Below are 14,873 nucleotides of genomic sequence, written 5' to 3'. Positions count from 1 at the left end.
CCTGAGAGGGCATATTCAAATTGAGGAAAGACAGATGTAGGATAGACGTGCAGAAATTTGCCTTTAGCCAGCGGGTGGTTGGTTGGTGGAACAGATTTCCATCCCTTGTCATGGAGGTTGATAGCCTAAATAAGTTTAAGGCTCAGCTGGACAGGTATTTTGAACGAACAGAGGGGTGAAGTGGAAGTGGGTTTTTTTTTTTGGCTGATACTGCATAAGCTTGCTTTCTTGCATCAAATGCCTCTACTAATGCTAATGCTAATGGTAGCCGAGCATTCTGGTCTCTTGCCAAAGCTATTGACCGCAACTTTTGCCCATCTCTGTTCCCACCTCTGTCCAAACCAGATGGTTCTGTTGCCACTTCAGCCAAGGATAAAGCTGACCTGCTAGCATCCCATTTTTCTTTCAACTCATGTATTAATGATCTTGGTAAAAAACCTCCCACCATTCCCAACACGCTCCATTCAATGCCTCCTGTGGTCTTCTGTCAAAAGGATGTCAGAAGGATTTTGACGAATCTTGATGCTAAGAAAGCTCCAGGTCCCAATGGTATTTCTCCACTTGTTCTCAAAACCTGTGCTCCTGAACGTACTCCTATTCTTTGCCACCTTTTTTCACTTTCTTATTCCAAAGGTGTTTTTCCTTCTGCTTGGAAATTTGCTCATATCCAGCCACTTCCTAAAAAGGGTGACAAATCCCTCCCATCCAATTATCATCCCATTGCAATTACTTCTACTCTTTCTAAAGTAATGGAGAAATCAATTAACCGTTAACTCTTAAACTACTTAGAAACCTACCATCTGATCAACGATCGGCAGTATGGATTACGTCAGTGTCGATCCACTGGTGATATTATTGCTTGTGTTACCTATTTATGGACTAATTCAATGGAAAGGTTCAGGAAACACAAGTAGTTGCTCTTGACATCTCAAAGGCTTTCGATTGTGTTTGGCATAAAGGTCTTCTAAACAAGCTTCCATCTTATGGTTTGCCATTATCCAGTTTTTTCTGTGATCGCTCACTGAGGGTGATGGTAGATGGCTCTCTGTCTTCTAACTTCTCCAATAATGCCGGCGTCCCCCAAGGTTCACTTCTTTTCCCCACTCTCTTCCACTTGTATATTAATGACCTTCTTCCATTGACTGGAAATCCTATACATAGTTTTGCCGATGATCGCATTTTGAGAAACATTGTCCTGCTCGATCAGCTTCAATTTCTTGAAAATCTGCTACCAATTCCTTAAATGCCAATCTTAGGATAATTCTCCAGTGGGGCAAAGACAACTTAGTTGATTTCAACCCTTCTAAAACTCAGTCTTGTCTTATATCTCGCAAAAAGGATTCTTCTGCTCCTATGGTTATCTTTAGTGACATTCCCATTTCTAGGAAAAATGATATATCTCTCTTGGCACAAGCACATTACACATATTGCTTTCTCCGCATCTAAAAAACTTGGTTTTCTCTTTCGCTCTCGGCGTTAATTTTCTTCCAAACAGCTGCTCACTCTGTATAAATCGCAAATCCGCCCTGCCATGGAATATTGTTCCCACATCTGGGGTGGTGCCTCCAAAACCTCTCTCAGGCTTCTTGATTCCATTCGGAAGAGGGCAGTTAGGTTAATTAATGATTCATCTCTAACAGAATCTCTCCATTCGCTCTCTCATAGACATACTGTTTCTGCTGCATGCCTCTTCTACAGATATTTTCATGGGCACTGTTCTTCTGAATTGGCTTCTATAATTCCCACTCTCTCTTTCAAAACGGTCCAAACATGTGCCGCCACCAGCCAACATCCATTTACTGTCCAACTTCAAACTCACAGAACCAACTTTTCATCTTCCTCGTTTATTCATTCAACTGCCGTTTTCTGGAACCCCCTTTCTTCATACGTATTTCCTGAAAATTACAGTCTACAGAAGTTCAAGTCCAATATCAACAAATATCTTCTTTCATCTTCTCAACCTCCAACCCAAGCATGGTACTAAGTACTATAGGTTCTAATACCTGTCGTGTTTGGGGTTTACATAAAAAAAAAAAAATTGGGTAGATTCCTTCACCACAAGTACCCTTCTTTTTTCATGTTTAGCTTCAACGATTTCTCTCCAACTTTCCTCTCATTTTATTTAATTTTAAGATTTTAATTTTTGAGCAATTCCTTTATTTCCTACAGAGATCTTGGCTCAACAGAACAAAACAGATTTAAACTGTGCTAGAAACTGTTAACTTTTCTCTCTTTTGGCTGCTCCCTCTTTTATTCCAAATGGATATTTAACTGACTTTTCACACTTTATGTCTTACTTATTCTGTTGTTTATCAATGTGTTTAATCTTTCATTTTATCCTTCCTAGATATACACTAGATACATAAACTTTACTTGTCTCATTCATATGGTGCTGTTGCTCTGAATTCAACAGTAGACTGCTCGTTATCGGGACAGAATTACTTATTTGAAGTATAAGAGGAAGGCAACTTGTGTGTAAAGGATTTCATATCAGATAATGTTAAAATAATACTGCCTCACATACGAACTTCAGTTTGCTTTTAATATTCAAATACGTAGTAATTATGCAATTGTACTAAATAACATCATAGGTTGAGAATTTCTACTCAAATATTTTTTTAGTATATGAAAATAGACCAATTTTGTGCTTCCCTCTTCATGTAGGTCACTTGTCCCAGAAATTCACCACTCACTGGCTAAAAGAAAGCTTCCTACAATTCAGACTAAACCTCTACTCCTGTAAATTGAATTTATGGCCCCTAGTTCTGGAATCCTTTATAATAGTGAAAATTTTGCCTTCATTTTACTATGACCTCTCAGATCATTATAAACCTCATCTAAACAGGTCCCCCACTAAGGTGCCTGGTTATCGACTTCTGTATTCCACACATTCAGTCTTTCCTCACATGAGAAGCCCTTTTGCAACTCTTACATGCAGGTTAGTATTAGTAATGGCAAATGACGTAAGAAAGCAAGCTTATACAGCATCAGCCAAAAAAAAAAAAAAAAAAAAAAAAATCCCATTTCACCTATCCATCCCCTCCAATAGTTTGTATAGTTAGTCCTTGAATTTACTCAAGCTATCCATTTCCACAACAAATGGAAGTCTGTTCCAACAATCAACCACCAGATGGCTAAAGGCAAATTTCTGCACATCCATTCTGCTGCCTCCCTTAATATAATTGAAAATATAATATATTTATTTTATTATATATATATCAATTTGAATTTATGCCTCCTCTAGTCTGAGCAAGAGGAAGAATCCCATCAGCATTGAGCTTGCTCAATCCATTCAAACGTTTAAATGCCTAAATAAGTCTCCAGATGCTGCAATTTGAGCACCTCTTACCTGGTAAGAGCACCTCTTTTTAACTGCCATCAATCTCATTGCCCTTCTATGTACCCGTTTCAGCAGCTCTACATCCTACCTAAAATGAGGCCTACAGACCTGTATGCAGCACTCAAAATTTTACCTTGCCTCGCCAGTACCTTATACAATGGGATAATCACCTCCTTATCCCTGCTAGCAAACCTTCTGTATATCATTGACAGGCAGGCTGTCTGCACTGCTCAGAGACCTTCATATTTAACTGCACAGTTATCCCCTAAGTAATTTCCACTATCCTGAGTGTATTGCTATACAGTTAGTATAGTAATCTTGAATTACTACTACCCATATGCATTTTTTCAATGTTAAACTTCAATTGCTATTTCTCAGCCCCTCTAGTTAATGACAGTAATGATAGTATGCCAATAGCATACTATCATTACTGTCATTAACCACCCTGCCAACCTTTGTAGCATCTGCAATAACATCTTGCTAGAAACTTAAAGAAACTTAACTTGCACAGAAACTTAGAGGGTTTCCCATCTTTCAATCTTTTCAAGAAGCTGAATGTCTTTTTTGTATGTGAAGTCTCCATACCTGGACATAGTATTCCAAATGTGATCCTAAATTGCCTTATACAGTGGGATTATGAACTCCCTATCTCTATAGGCTGTCAATCAATAAATCTTCAATACTCCATCGTGGTCTTTCCTGGCCACCAATTTACACTGCTCAGAGAACTTAATATCTTCCCACATCATAATTCCCAGATCCCTTTCTGTCTCTACTGTTTTTAATTCATTCCACCAAGTGTATAAGTCATTTTTCAGTTGCTATTCTCCAAGCATAAGACCTTGCATTTTGCTGCATTAAAACATAGTTGTCACTTTTCTGACCATCTCACCCTCTATCCCCTCATCAATGTTATTTATGAAAATCAAAAACAAGAGTGGTCCAAGAACTGATCCTGGGGACCCCACTTCACATTATGCCAATGAGAAATGCTTTGCTAAAATCAAAATAAACTATTTGAAAATTATTCTCTATACCAAAATCATGAGTAAGTGTGTCAAATTAGCTAACTAGGTTAGTTAAACATGATTTTCCTTGAACAAAACCATGTTTTGTGTGTCCTTGAAAATGCCATTCACTAACTTCATATGTTTCAGCTTTACTCACATAGCCTCTTCTCACCATGGTGGGTCTTTTGTGAGTAAAGATTGATGCAAAGTAACTATTGAATTCATCAGATGGGTTATCTAAGACTTCCCTACACCCATTATACAAGGGTTTAATCTGATTTGTTTTCTTCTTTATTTTCACATACATGAAAAACTCCTTGTTTCCATTATTTGCTCTCTAAGCCAGTGCTTTCTCATACTCAGCCTTTGCCACTGTAACCCTTTCTGTTGGTCCTAATGAAAAAGAGTTTAAAAATGTCTGAGTCCATTATAATCATCTTTGAAAAAGCATATTTCCTTTCTTTTACATTGGCCGTCCAACTGTGTTTGGCCAGGAGGCTAAAACAGATAAAATGCTGAAGGTTGCAAGCAACATTGGTTGTTGCAGGCTGCAAGACCAGTTCCTTACCATTAATTATGCATTTTTTTGATATAATAATTAATTTTTGTTTGTATTTATTTATTTTTTTTACATTTAATAAATAAATATGAAAATCCATCAATTATAACTATTACTGCACTATTATTGTTATTATATGGTTATAATAATACTGCTAAATGATGAGGAAAATATATAAAATACAAGAAAACGATATAGAAAAATTGAATACTATTAAAAATGGATACTTTCAAAAGTCAATGTGAAACTATATTTTTTGACACATTAGTTTTAAACTTGTGTGATGTATAACACTTGAAGGGTGCCTACATGGCCAGATGCCACACAATGTGAGGAAGTGGGCAGCACGCGGGTTGGTTATAATATAAAAAATAAATAACTGCTAATAATCAGATCAAGAAGCTTTCTTTTTAGCCTAAATAATATGTTGGTGCAGAAAACAGTCATCTAACAACCCAGAAATGTTACTGTGTGAGTTGCCAATCCTTGCATTCTAATCAAATATCAAGGTTGTTAAAATCACCTATGACAAGATATTCTGATTTGCTGTTATTGTTGTATTTGGGTTTTTTGGCACAAGGGCCTCTTGGGCCATATTGTGCCTGTTCATGATTTGCTTGTCACTATGATCACAGTCTATTATAGAGATTTGTGTGTTTCAAATAATTAAACAGTTTCTCGAAATTTGCTTCATTACCAAGAATATGAAATAAGATTGTTTCCTGTAAGTTGGATAGGGAGCTAAAGCTTGATTTCCTGACTGTTGAACGTTGGGGATATTCTATGAGGATGTGTTTTATTGTTAGCTGCGACTGACAAAAGAAACACTGAGGAGGAGTCTCTCCCATAAGCAAATAGAGGTGAGTTGGATGCGAATGACCAATGCAGAGCCTTGCTAGAATCACTTCTTGTCGCCTGCTTCTCCTGGAACTAGATGTCCACAGTTGTGGCTCTTTTTTATCTGCAGCAGTTTATTATTGATTTCAGTTTTCCAATGGTGAGACCATTGCTTCCTACATGTTGTTTGTTGTTTTAATGATAGATTTGTAATCGGTGTAGGGCACTTTTAGTTGTCTGGAAGATTCAGAGTCGGGATGTTTAGCAGCATCATCCGCATGTTCATTACCTGGGATGCCAACATGACCAGGGATCCAGCAGAAGGTAACCTTCTGATTGACTGTTTGATAGTAAAATAACTTAGATTGGATCTCTTTAAGAATAGGGTGACAGGGAGAAAAGGTAGAATGAATGGCAGTGATTGCACTTAAGGAGTCTGTATATATCAAAGATTCCTTGATATGGTAGTTGTTTATATTATCTAGAGCCAGTTTTATTGCAAATAATTCTGCAGTATAGATACTGCATTCAATAGCAAGAGACACAGCTACTGAGAAGGTGGAAGAAACTGCTGCAGCACCTACTGCTCTATCTGTTTTGGAGCCATCAGTATAGATATGTACTTTTTCTAAGTTTTCCAAGGAATGTGATTTATGGAGCTGTTGAAAATTTCTATTCTTCCCCCATCTTAAAAGGAAATTGTCACAGAGAGGTATGAATTCAGTCCAGGAAGGTTCAGGAGTACCAAGATCTTGGAAAACATTCTGAAAATCAATGTTCCAATTGATCATGAGCTCTTGCAGTTGAAGCCCTGCGGGGCGATTCTCATTAGGTTTGTTGTGATATAGCATGGTGTATTGAGGGTCAAACAAGCACTGCCAACTAGGATGTGATGGAATACTCTTAATCTTTAGTGCATAGTTACACAGTAAGGATTTTCTCCTTAAATGCAGTGGAGGTTCATTTCCCTCAATATACAGGCTGTGGAAAGGAGATGTTCTGAAGGCTCCCACAGCTGGCCTAAGGGCACTATTCTGTATGGTGTCCAGACGTAATAGCGAACTTTTCCTAGTGGAATCATAGACAGGTGATCCATAATCTAAGCGTGACCTTATTAAAGCTCTATAGAGATGAAGGAGAGAGCTTCTGTCAGCACCCCAGGACATACCGGAGACGGCTCTTAGGACGTTCAGTTTTTTAAGACATGTAGTTCGAAGGTAAGATATATGGAAAGCAAAGTTAAGTTTAGTATCAAAAATAATCCCAACAGACGAAAATTGTTGGTGATAGGAATCAGGCTGTTTTTTAAAAATATTTCTGGATCCAGATGTGGTTTGCGTTTTTTGCAAAAATCTATTGCAGTAGATATTTTCCCTGCTAAAGAATAACCATTCTGTAGTGTTCATTATTCTATTCTAGCTATGGAAATTTGAAGGTGTCTTTCAATGGTGTTCATAGTTTGGGATTGACAAGAGATAATGAGGTCATCGACAAACGTACGATTCTACTGTATTTGGTACTTCCCGTGTCATATTTGTAATTCTTACTGCAAATAATGTTGGACTGAGAATGGAACCCTGTGGTACACCCTCTCTTGTTCAAATTATTTGGATAAATTATTCATATATCTTACCTGAACTGTTCTTTTGCGTAGAAAGTTTTGTATAAATTGAGGTAACTGACCCCTCAAGCCGAAAGAATGGAGATCTTTAAGTACACCATATCGCCAGGTGGTATCGAAGACTTTCTCAATATCGAGATTAATCATGACTAGATGTTCTCTCCTTATGAAGGCATTATGGCTGTTTGCTTCTAAATCCATACTGGCTGCTGTTTAGTAAGTAGTTTGCTTCCAGGAACCACGTTAGCCACCTGTGAACAATTTTTTCCAGGACTTTTCCTAAACAACTAGTCAGTGAAATCGGCCTGTAGTTATGCGGAAATTCACGATCCTTTCCTGGCTTCAGGAAGGCTAGAACAATTGAGTTACGCCAGGTGAGTGGGTAAGTATTTCATAAATTACACCATCTTCAGATGGTGTAATTTCTGATTTGCTAGTCCACTCTATTTATCTATATAGTTGTTCATTATATTCAACATAGTCCTTTGGTCCTAAAACATACTTCTACTCTCATTTTTGTTTTCCCAATGCTTAGGCAACACCAGATTGATTCGATACTGTGCTGTGTTTTTTAGTTACAGTTAGGCCCTCACCTAGAATGAAGTGATAGTCCTCTTCTAAATCCAAAACCTCAACCTGCAGATGGATTTGAATTTAGAAATCCAACAGCTAACCAATTTTATCAAGCTAATTAAATACTTCACATGGTATATGTTACTAAATACTCTTAACTGTTGTATACTCACAATGTCCTTTTAAAGCTTTTTTAAATTGGCACCTGCCTCACGGATATTACTGGTATTTTTAAAGATGCATGTATAAGAAAAAAATTATAAACAAATGCTCTTCCTCTTTTGGTGAGAATAAAAGTAACACATCGCTTTTTCATTTTAATTTTATAAAACAAAAAAATAATAATAATCATTTGTTGATCTATCAATTAGCACACAATACTATCTTTTGTTTCTTTGAAGAGAGAGAGAGAGATTTGTTGCAGGATGTCACATGTTTTAAAGTATCTTGAAAGAAGGATTTTTAAATTTTTTAAACTATAATATATTTATATATTTAAACTATACTATAAAATTTACACCGTTAATTTAATTAATTTCCTTGCAATATATGCATAATCATTCAGTAGTCTGTTTTATCTGCGATGGCCCACACAAAACTAGTCAGAGGGCTATATGCAACCAATGAGTTGTGAACTGGGTTCTATAGGTTTATAGTTGGGTTCTGTATGATTATATAATGATGTTTAATGATTATATTAATTAAACACAGACAATTCTTTTTTTATTATCTACTTTTTCTGAAAAAAACAGAATCCACACATATATCTAAATTCATGTATATACTATATCTTAAATTAATGTGTAAAGCATACCCTGTGCCCTGTGAAACACTGCAACAGTACCATCAGCCAATGCAGCAAACACTCTTCCTTTTATATGTCTGAAAGGAACAAAAAATATCTATTTGGTGAATGCATAGAAGGGTGCTGAGCTAAGTTTAGAACAGCTTTAAAAATAAATAATGCATTTGAAATAGAATATATTTCAAAATGTTACACTATATTAGTCATGGTTTAATACTGTATAATATTTCCATGGCTTATTAAAATACAGTGTCTCAAAAAGATGTAAACACATTTTAGTAAATAAATAAAATTTCAAACATTAGAAACCATTATTATTAGGTGTGCACAGAATCAATAGTTTGTGGCACATGGCTAACCAGCTCAGATATTCAAATTGTCTACTATTTGTATCCAGGCACAGTTCAGCATCAAACAACTGAATGAAAAACATTCTCCAATGAAACTTCTGGAATAGTGTCACACACACCTGTTTAATTTTCCTTTAATTGTTGCTGGTTTTCTACCATATATTCTTCAAGTAGCCCCATACCTGAAGAATGAAGTAAAATCAGGTGAACATGGAGATACTCAGCACTTCCTCAATAACCCATCCACTGGACTGTGTAATGATTATCAAGCTAGGCACCAAATGACACAATGATAATAAGGTTTACTACCCCATCCTGTAGTAGTAGAGTCAGTTCTGCTATAATGCGGTACATGTTCCTAAAAATCTCCGCATTTTGGTATTTCGCGTATTAAAAACTACAGGGCTTATGGGAAAGATAGGGGCAGGGCACTCAAAAAGAAAAAAGTTTAGTCTGGTAAGTAAAACACTAAAAAAAGTTAGAAACCCAATAAAATTGCTAACATAGGTTTAAATATATTACATTTCTAATAAATAAATAAATATTACAGTAAATATAGCACTTTATCTTGACAAGATACCTTGTATTGGTCGGAGACTATGTATGCTTATGTACTTAGCTTAATACTGTAATATATGCATACTAATTGATATTTCTGTTCACTGACATTTTTTTTTTTTTTTGGAATGTAAAATTTAAATCAGTAAAAAAGACAAGCAATCAATAACGACGAACATGGCATGCATGAATTGCACAAGTGAGATACGGAGTTTACAAAGCTTAAAATATAGGAATGAAGAGAAGATTCTGAAAATTGAAGTTTTTTTATATGAAAGGGGAAACACATTTCACCATAATAACATAAAAACCCAAAGAATTCCAGCTATTTGTATTATTGCAAATGCAATAAGATCAAGTTTACTATCTGTTCATAATAGATTACACTAACAGAAAAGACCAATAAATCGGGAACTGCAAATTGTTTTTATACTTTTGTGGTAGTGATCTCCAGAAATGTGCTACTCTGCTCACGAAATTTCTGTTTGAACAGAGAAATGTGAGTTCCTGAAAACATGAATCGGCCTACAATATCACCTGTTATCTTGTGAATGCAGCAAATGACAACAGTGTGTCTCTGACCAATACAACTACAGTAAATGGGAAATATAGCTCTCACACATTTGATATTTTTTAAACTTCGTAAACTTGTATGTATTGTTGTGTAGGTTACTAAGTTCAGCTTGGTGACAGGTTTTGCGTTCACCTGGTGCTACTCACAGACAAAATTGTGCATGAGCTAATGCAAAAATCATGTTATACTTGTATTGTTCCCTAATATACCAGTTGACTTGGAGCAAATTTGCATTGTTAAAGTGCACGTTATGGCAGAACTGAACTGTATACCATTTCATCCCCATATAACCCCCAAGGGCTCACATCTGGTGAGTATGGGCTTGGCACACCCAGGGTCCTAAGCTGGATATCATTATTCTTCTCTTTCTTGGTGATTCCCTTCTACTTTTGACTCTCTCTCTCTCTCTCTCTCTCTCTCTCTCTCTCTCTCTCTCTCTCTCTCTCTCTCTCTCTCTCTCTGGGTAATAGGGAAATATTTTTTTTTTGGCTGGTACAGCATAAGCCTCAGGCTTCCTTGCACCATATGGCTGATAATAATAAAATAATAATAAAAATAACTCATAAATGCTGGATATAATGGTTACATTAAGCATGTGGAGGTTCATATATCATCAGAAATTATCTATTAAAAAAAAAAATTCAACAATTTCCCTGGTTGGACATCATACTGGGAACTAACCCCTGGTAAATTTAATGTATTTTCTATATGAATGTTTGAATTATTATTATTATTATTATTATTACTAGCCATATGGTGCAAGGAAGCCTGAGGCTTATGCTGCACCAGCTAAAAAAAAATTTCTGAGTTACCCAGAGAGAGAGAGAGTAGAAGGGAATCACCAAGAAACAGAAGAATGGTGATATCCAGCTCAAGACCCTGGGTACCGTGTAGGGAACTATATATAAAATCATGTCAGTTCACTGTACCACAGAGTGTGAATATTGCCTCATCTGCTCAAACATTTCTGTCCAAAAATCTTGTATCCTTAGCCATCTTTGCTTTAAATCATTCACAAAACTCAACTTGGTAAAACAAGGCTTCCACACATGTATGCAGTATTCAAGGACAAACTAAGGTGCAGCTTAACCATTGCCTTGTACAATGGGATATCACCTCCTTATCCCTGCTAGCAAAGTTTCTGAATAACATTACCAAAACCCCATGAGCTGTACTAGCAGCCTGTCTGCACTGCTCAAGAACTTCATATTTGACTGCACAATTACCTCCCTCCCCAGGTTGTTTTCATTTTCCACTACCTTGAACAGTTGGTATATTAATCTGGAATTACTTTTTTTTTTTTTTTTTTTGTAGCTGTTGGCGGGTCGGCTTCTGCGGACATAATGCACCTCCCAAGGTTTTTGCAGTACTCTGATCCAAGCCCAAGGCGGGATTCGAACCCGCGACCTTTGGATTGCTAGGCAGGTACTTTGCCCACCCGGCTAGCCCGGTCGGTTGTGGAATTACTGCTACCATATGCAGTAAGTCTGAGCAAGAGGAAAATCAGCATTTTCCTCTTTCTCAGACTACACACATAAGAGGACATAAAATATAAATTCAAATTGCAGAAAGAAAGGCTGCAGGTTGGAAATGCCGAAATCTGCTTTCAGCAAGAGAATGGTTGACTGTTGGAACAAATTCCCATCTGGTGTTTGTAGAGGTGGATAGTATTAGCATTAGTAGTGGCAATTGATGCAAGAAAGCAAGCTTATACACTAGGCATGTCAAACTTGTTTTGCACCAAGGGCCATATAAGCTATTTTGCATTAGGCTGAGGACCACATGCCTTCAATACTCAAAAAATAAACAAAATACAATTTTTAGAATTACTGTATTTAGTATATAGATTACCTGTTTTGTATCCTACGTTAGTCTTTAAATTAAAAATACTTTACAATATTTAATAAAAAAATAAACAATAAAACCACAATTTATTATTATATCATTTGTTAGATGACACTTGGCATTGTTTTCCACAAAGCAGATTATCAAAATTTGGTTGAATGTCCTGAGCTGATGTAATCTTTAAGATTGATGATGGATGGTGATTGGTTAATCTTGACCATTCTGGAGTTTTGTTATTTTTCATCAAAGAAAACAGTTGCTCACATAAGTATGTGCTACCAAACATAGCCAGTATATTCGTCGCGAAAGATAACATTTTTGGAAATCGATCTGGGGGTAAATAAGTGTAAAAGTCTGGAATTCCAACTTCTGTATATTTTTGCTTTAGCAAAGAGTCACATTGAATTTCAATTAATTCCATTTGTAAGTTCTCATCAACAATTTCAATAGACATAGGCAAAGTAAAAAGACGAAACTGTAATCCACAGTTTTTGAAATCAGAAAATCTATCAAACTCCGTTTCTGACAACTTAATTTGGTGTGTGCATTCTGTAAATTTTAACAACAGAGATTGGCAACTTTTAAAATGAGATAAGTTTTCTTTAGAAACATTAATATTATCAAATAACATTGTAACAATGTGATGTTTTCCTTGAAGTTTAAGATTAAGTTGGCTAAGATGACTTGTAATGTCAAGTGAGAAGGACAGATCCTTTATCCATTGTACATCTTTTAATTCAATACATTTATAATTCTTTGTTTCCAAGAACATTACGATTTCATCCAGCAGCTCGAAGAATTGTTTTAAGACTTTATGACTCGAAATCCATCAAACTTCTGTATAATAGGGTAGATCAGTGTGTTCACTTTCTATCATCGACAATTAAACAAATTGTCGATGATTAAGTCAATGTGCTTGAATAAAATTTATAATTTTGGAGACTTTTTTTTAGCACGTCCAATATTTAAAACTTTGGAACCATAATACTTGCTGGTGCAATGAAAATGTTCGAAATGATTATTACCATGTTGTTTGCATGTTTCTTTTAGTTTTTCAGTGGCACCCTTAGTAATACCCATCATGGCAGGTGCACCATCGGTTGCAAGAAAAACCAACTTGTTCAATGGTAATTTATATTTATTCAGAATTTCCATGAGTGCACCAAAAACATCAGCTCCAGTGGTTATATCATGCATAGGAATAATATCTAAAAGCTCTTCACTTACTTTCAAGTTCACATCACATCCACGAATAAAAATGGCCAGTTGAGCAATATCTAGAATGTCTGTACTTTCGTCAATTGCAATAGAATAAGCTTCAAATGTGGATATCATTAAATTGAGCTGATTTCTTAAATTCTCAGCTATTTCATTGATCATATTAGCTACTGTGTTTATACTGAAGTTAACACTTTTGAAGCTTTTTACTTTCTCTGGACACAACACTTCTGTTATTTTTATTAAACACTCACTAATAAAGTCTACTTCTGTAAAAGGTTTTGATTTGCTTGCAATTAAATGTGAAAACAAGTAACTAGCTTTTACAACTGCTGTATTTTCCTCAGAAGGTTTGGTAAACAAGTTTTTCTGTTTTCAACTGATTTCAATTTAGTAACTTACTTTCACGATGTTTCTCAACGTATTTATCATAGGTTTCTTTATGATGTGTATAATAATGTCTCCTGATATTGTATTCTTTGGAGACTGAAAGAGATTTACTACATGTTAAGCAAACTATTTTGCTCTTTTTCTAGATGCAGTAATAGTCTAGCTCCCATTTCTCTTGGAAGTTACAGCATTCTTCTTCGATTGTTCTTTTCTTACTCATACTGGTATTAGGGGTTTACGTAATATTTATTATTATGCATCTTTTTAATTTAATACAAATAAAACACAAAATTAACTGTATACAGTTAAAAATATAATTCATGAATATACAACTGAGCAAACATTTTGCGGTCTGTAGTACTCGAAGCTGCAGGCGGAGACTTAAAAATGAAACAATGTCCTATTTTTTCTCTCTTTTTCAAGTGCTGCATTGAAAATCGCTTAAATGTAAAATTCAAAATAAATTATGTGAAAATAAAAATAAACTTGATTAGTAATTTTTTCAATCACTTTTAATTAAAAAAAAAAAGATTTTCAAGAAATCTTAGTGGGTCACAGCCTTTTTATTGGAGGGCCGCATGTTTGACATGTCTGTTATACACCAGGGTTGGCCAACGAGTCAATCGCAATCTACCAGACGATCGCGGATTTAATTTCGGTCGATCACGACGAATTTTAAATATACAGTCATCCCTCGATTTGTGCACCTTGTGCAATGAAATTTTTGAGATGGTAGATCACAGCACATTTCGAAGGAAAAAAGTAGATCACATTACAAATTTAAGTTGGCCACTCCTGTTATAATACACCATCAACAAAAAAAAAAAAACCTTCCCCTTTCACATATCCATTCCCTCCAATATTTTGTCTAATTCTTCCTTGAATTTATTTAAGCTATCAACTTCCACAACAGTAGATTGAAGTTCGTTCCAGCAATCAACCACCTTCTGGCTAAAGGCAAACTTCTGTACATCTGTTCTGCAACCACATTCCTCAATTTGAATTTATGTCCCCTCACGTGCATAGTCTGAACAAGAGAAAGGATCCCATCAGCACTGAGCTTATTCAATCCATTCAAAGCCTTAAACACCTCAATCAGATCACCTGGCAGGTGCCTATTCTTAATACAGTGCAATTTGCAGAACTGAAGCCTTTCTTGGTAAGAGCAACCCTTTGTTCCCCTCGCCAATCTC

General features: G+C 35.8%; 1 protein-coding gene across 1 annotated transcript in view; it reads right to left on the bottom strand.

The window, feature by feature from the left end:
* Nucleotides 1-14,873, bottom strand: part of LOC150079667 (C-Jun-amino-terminal kinase-interacting protein 4-like) — a 540,406-nt gene that overhangs the window by 98,163 nt on the left and 427,370 nt on the right. The window contains exon 24 of the mRNA XM_090383158.1: nt 8,755-8,822. Coding sequence (XP_090239284.1) covers nt 8,755-8,822 — 68 coding nt within the window. The remainder of the gene's footprint in view (nt 1-8,754; nt 8,823-14,873) is intronic.

This window comes from Mastigoproctus giganteus, chromosome 10 (genome assembly GCF_048544385.1).
Source record: "Mastigoproctus giganteus isolate SK-2022 chromosome 10, ASM4854438v1, whole genome shotgun sequence".
NCBI classification, from domain to species: Eukaryota; Metazoa; Arthropoda; class Arachnida; order Uropygi; family Thelyphonidae; genus Mastigoproctus; species Mastigoproctus giganteus.
Note: the sequence above shows the minus strand (reverse complement) of the source record. Positions and strands in the feature narration are given on the sequence as shown.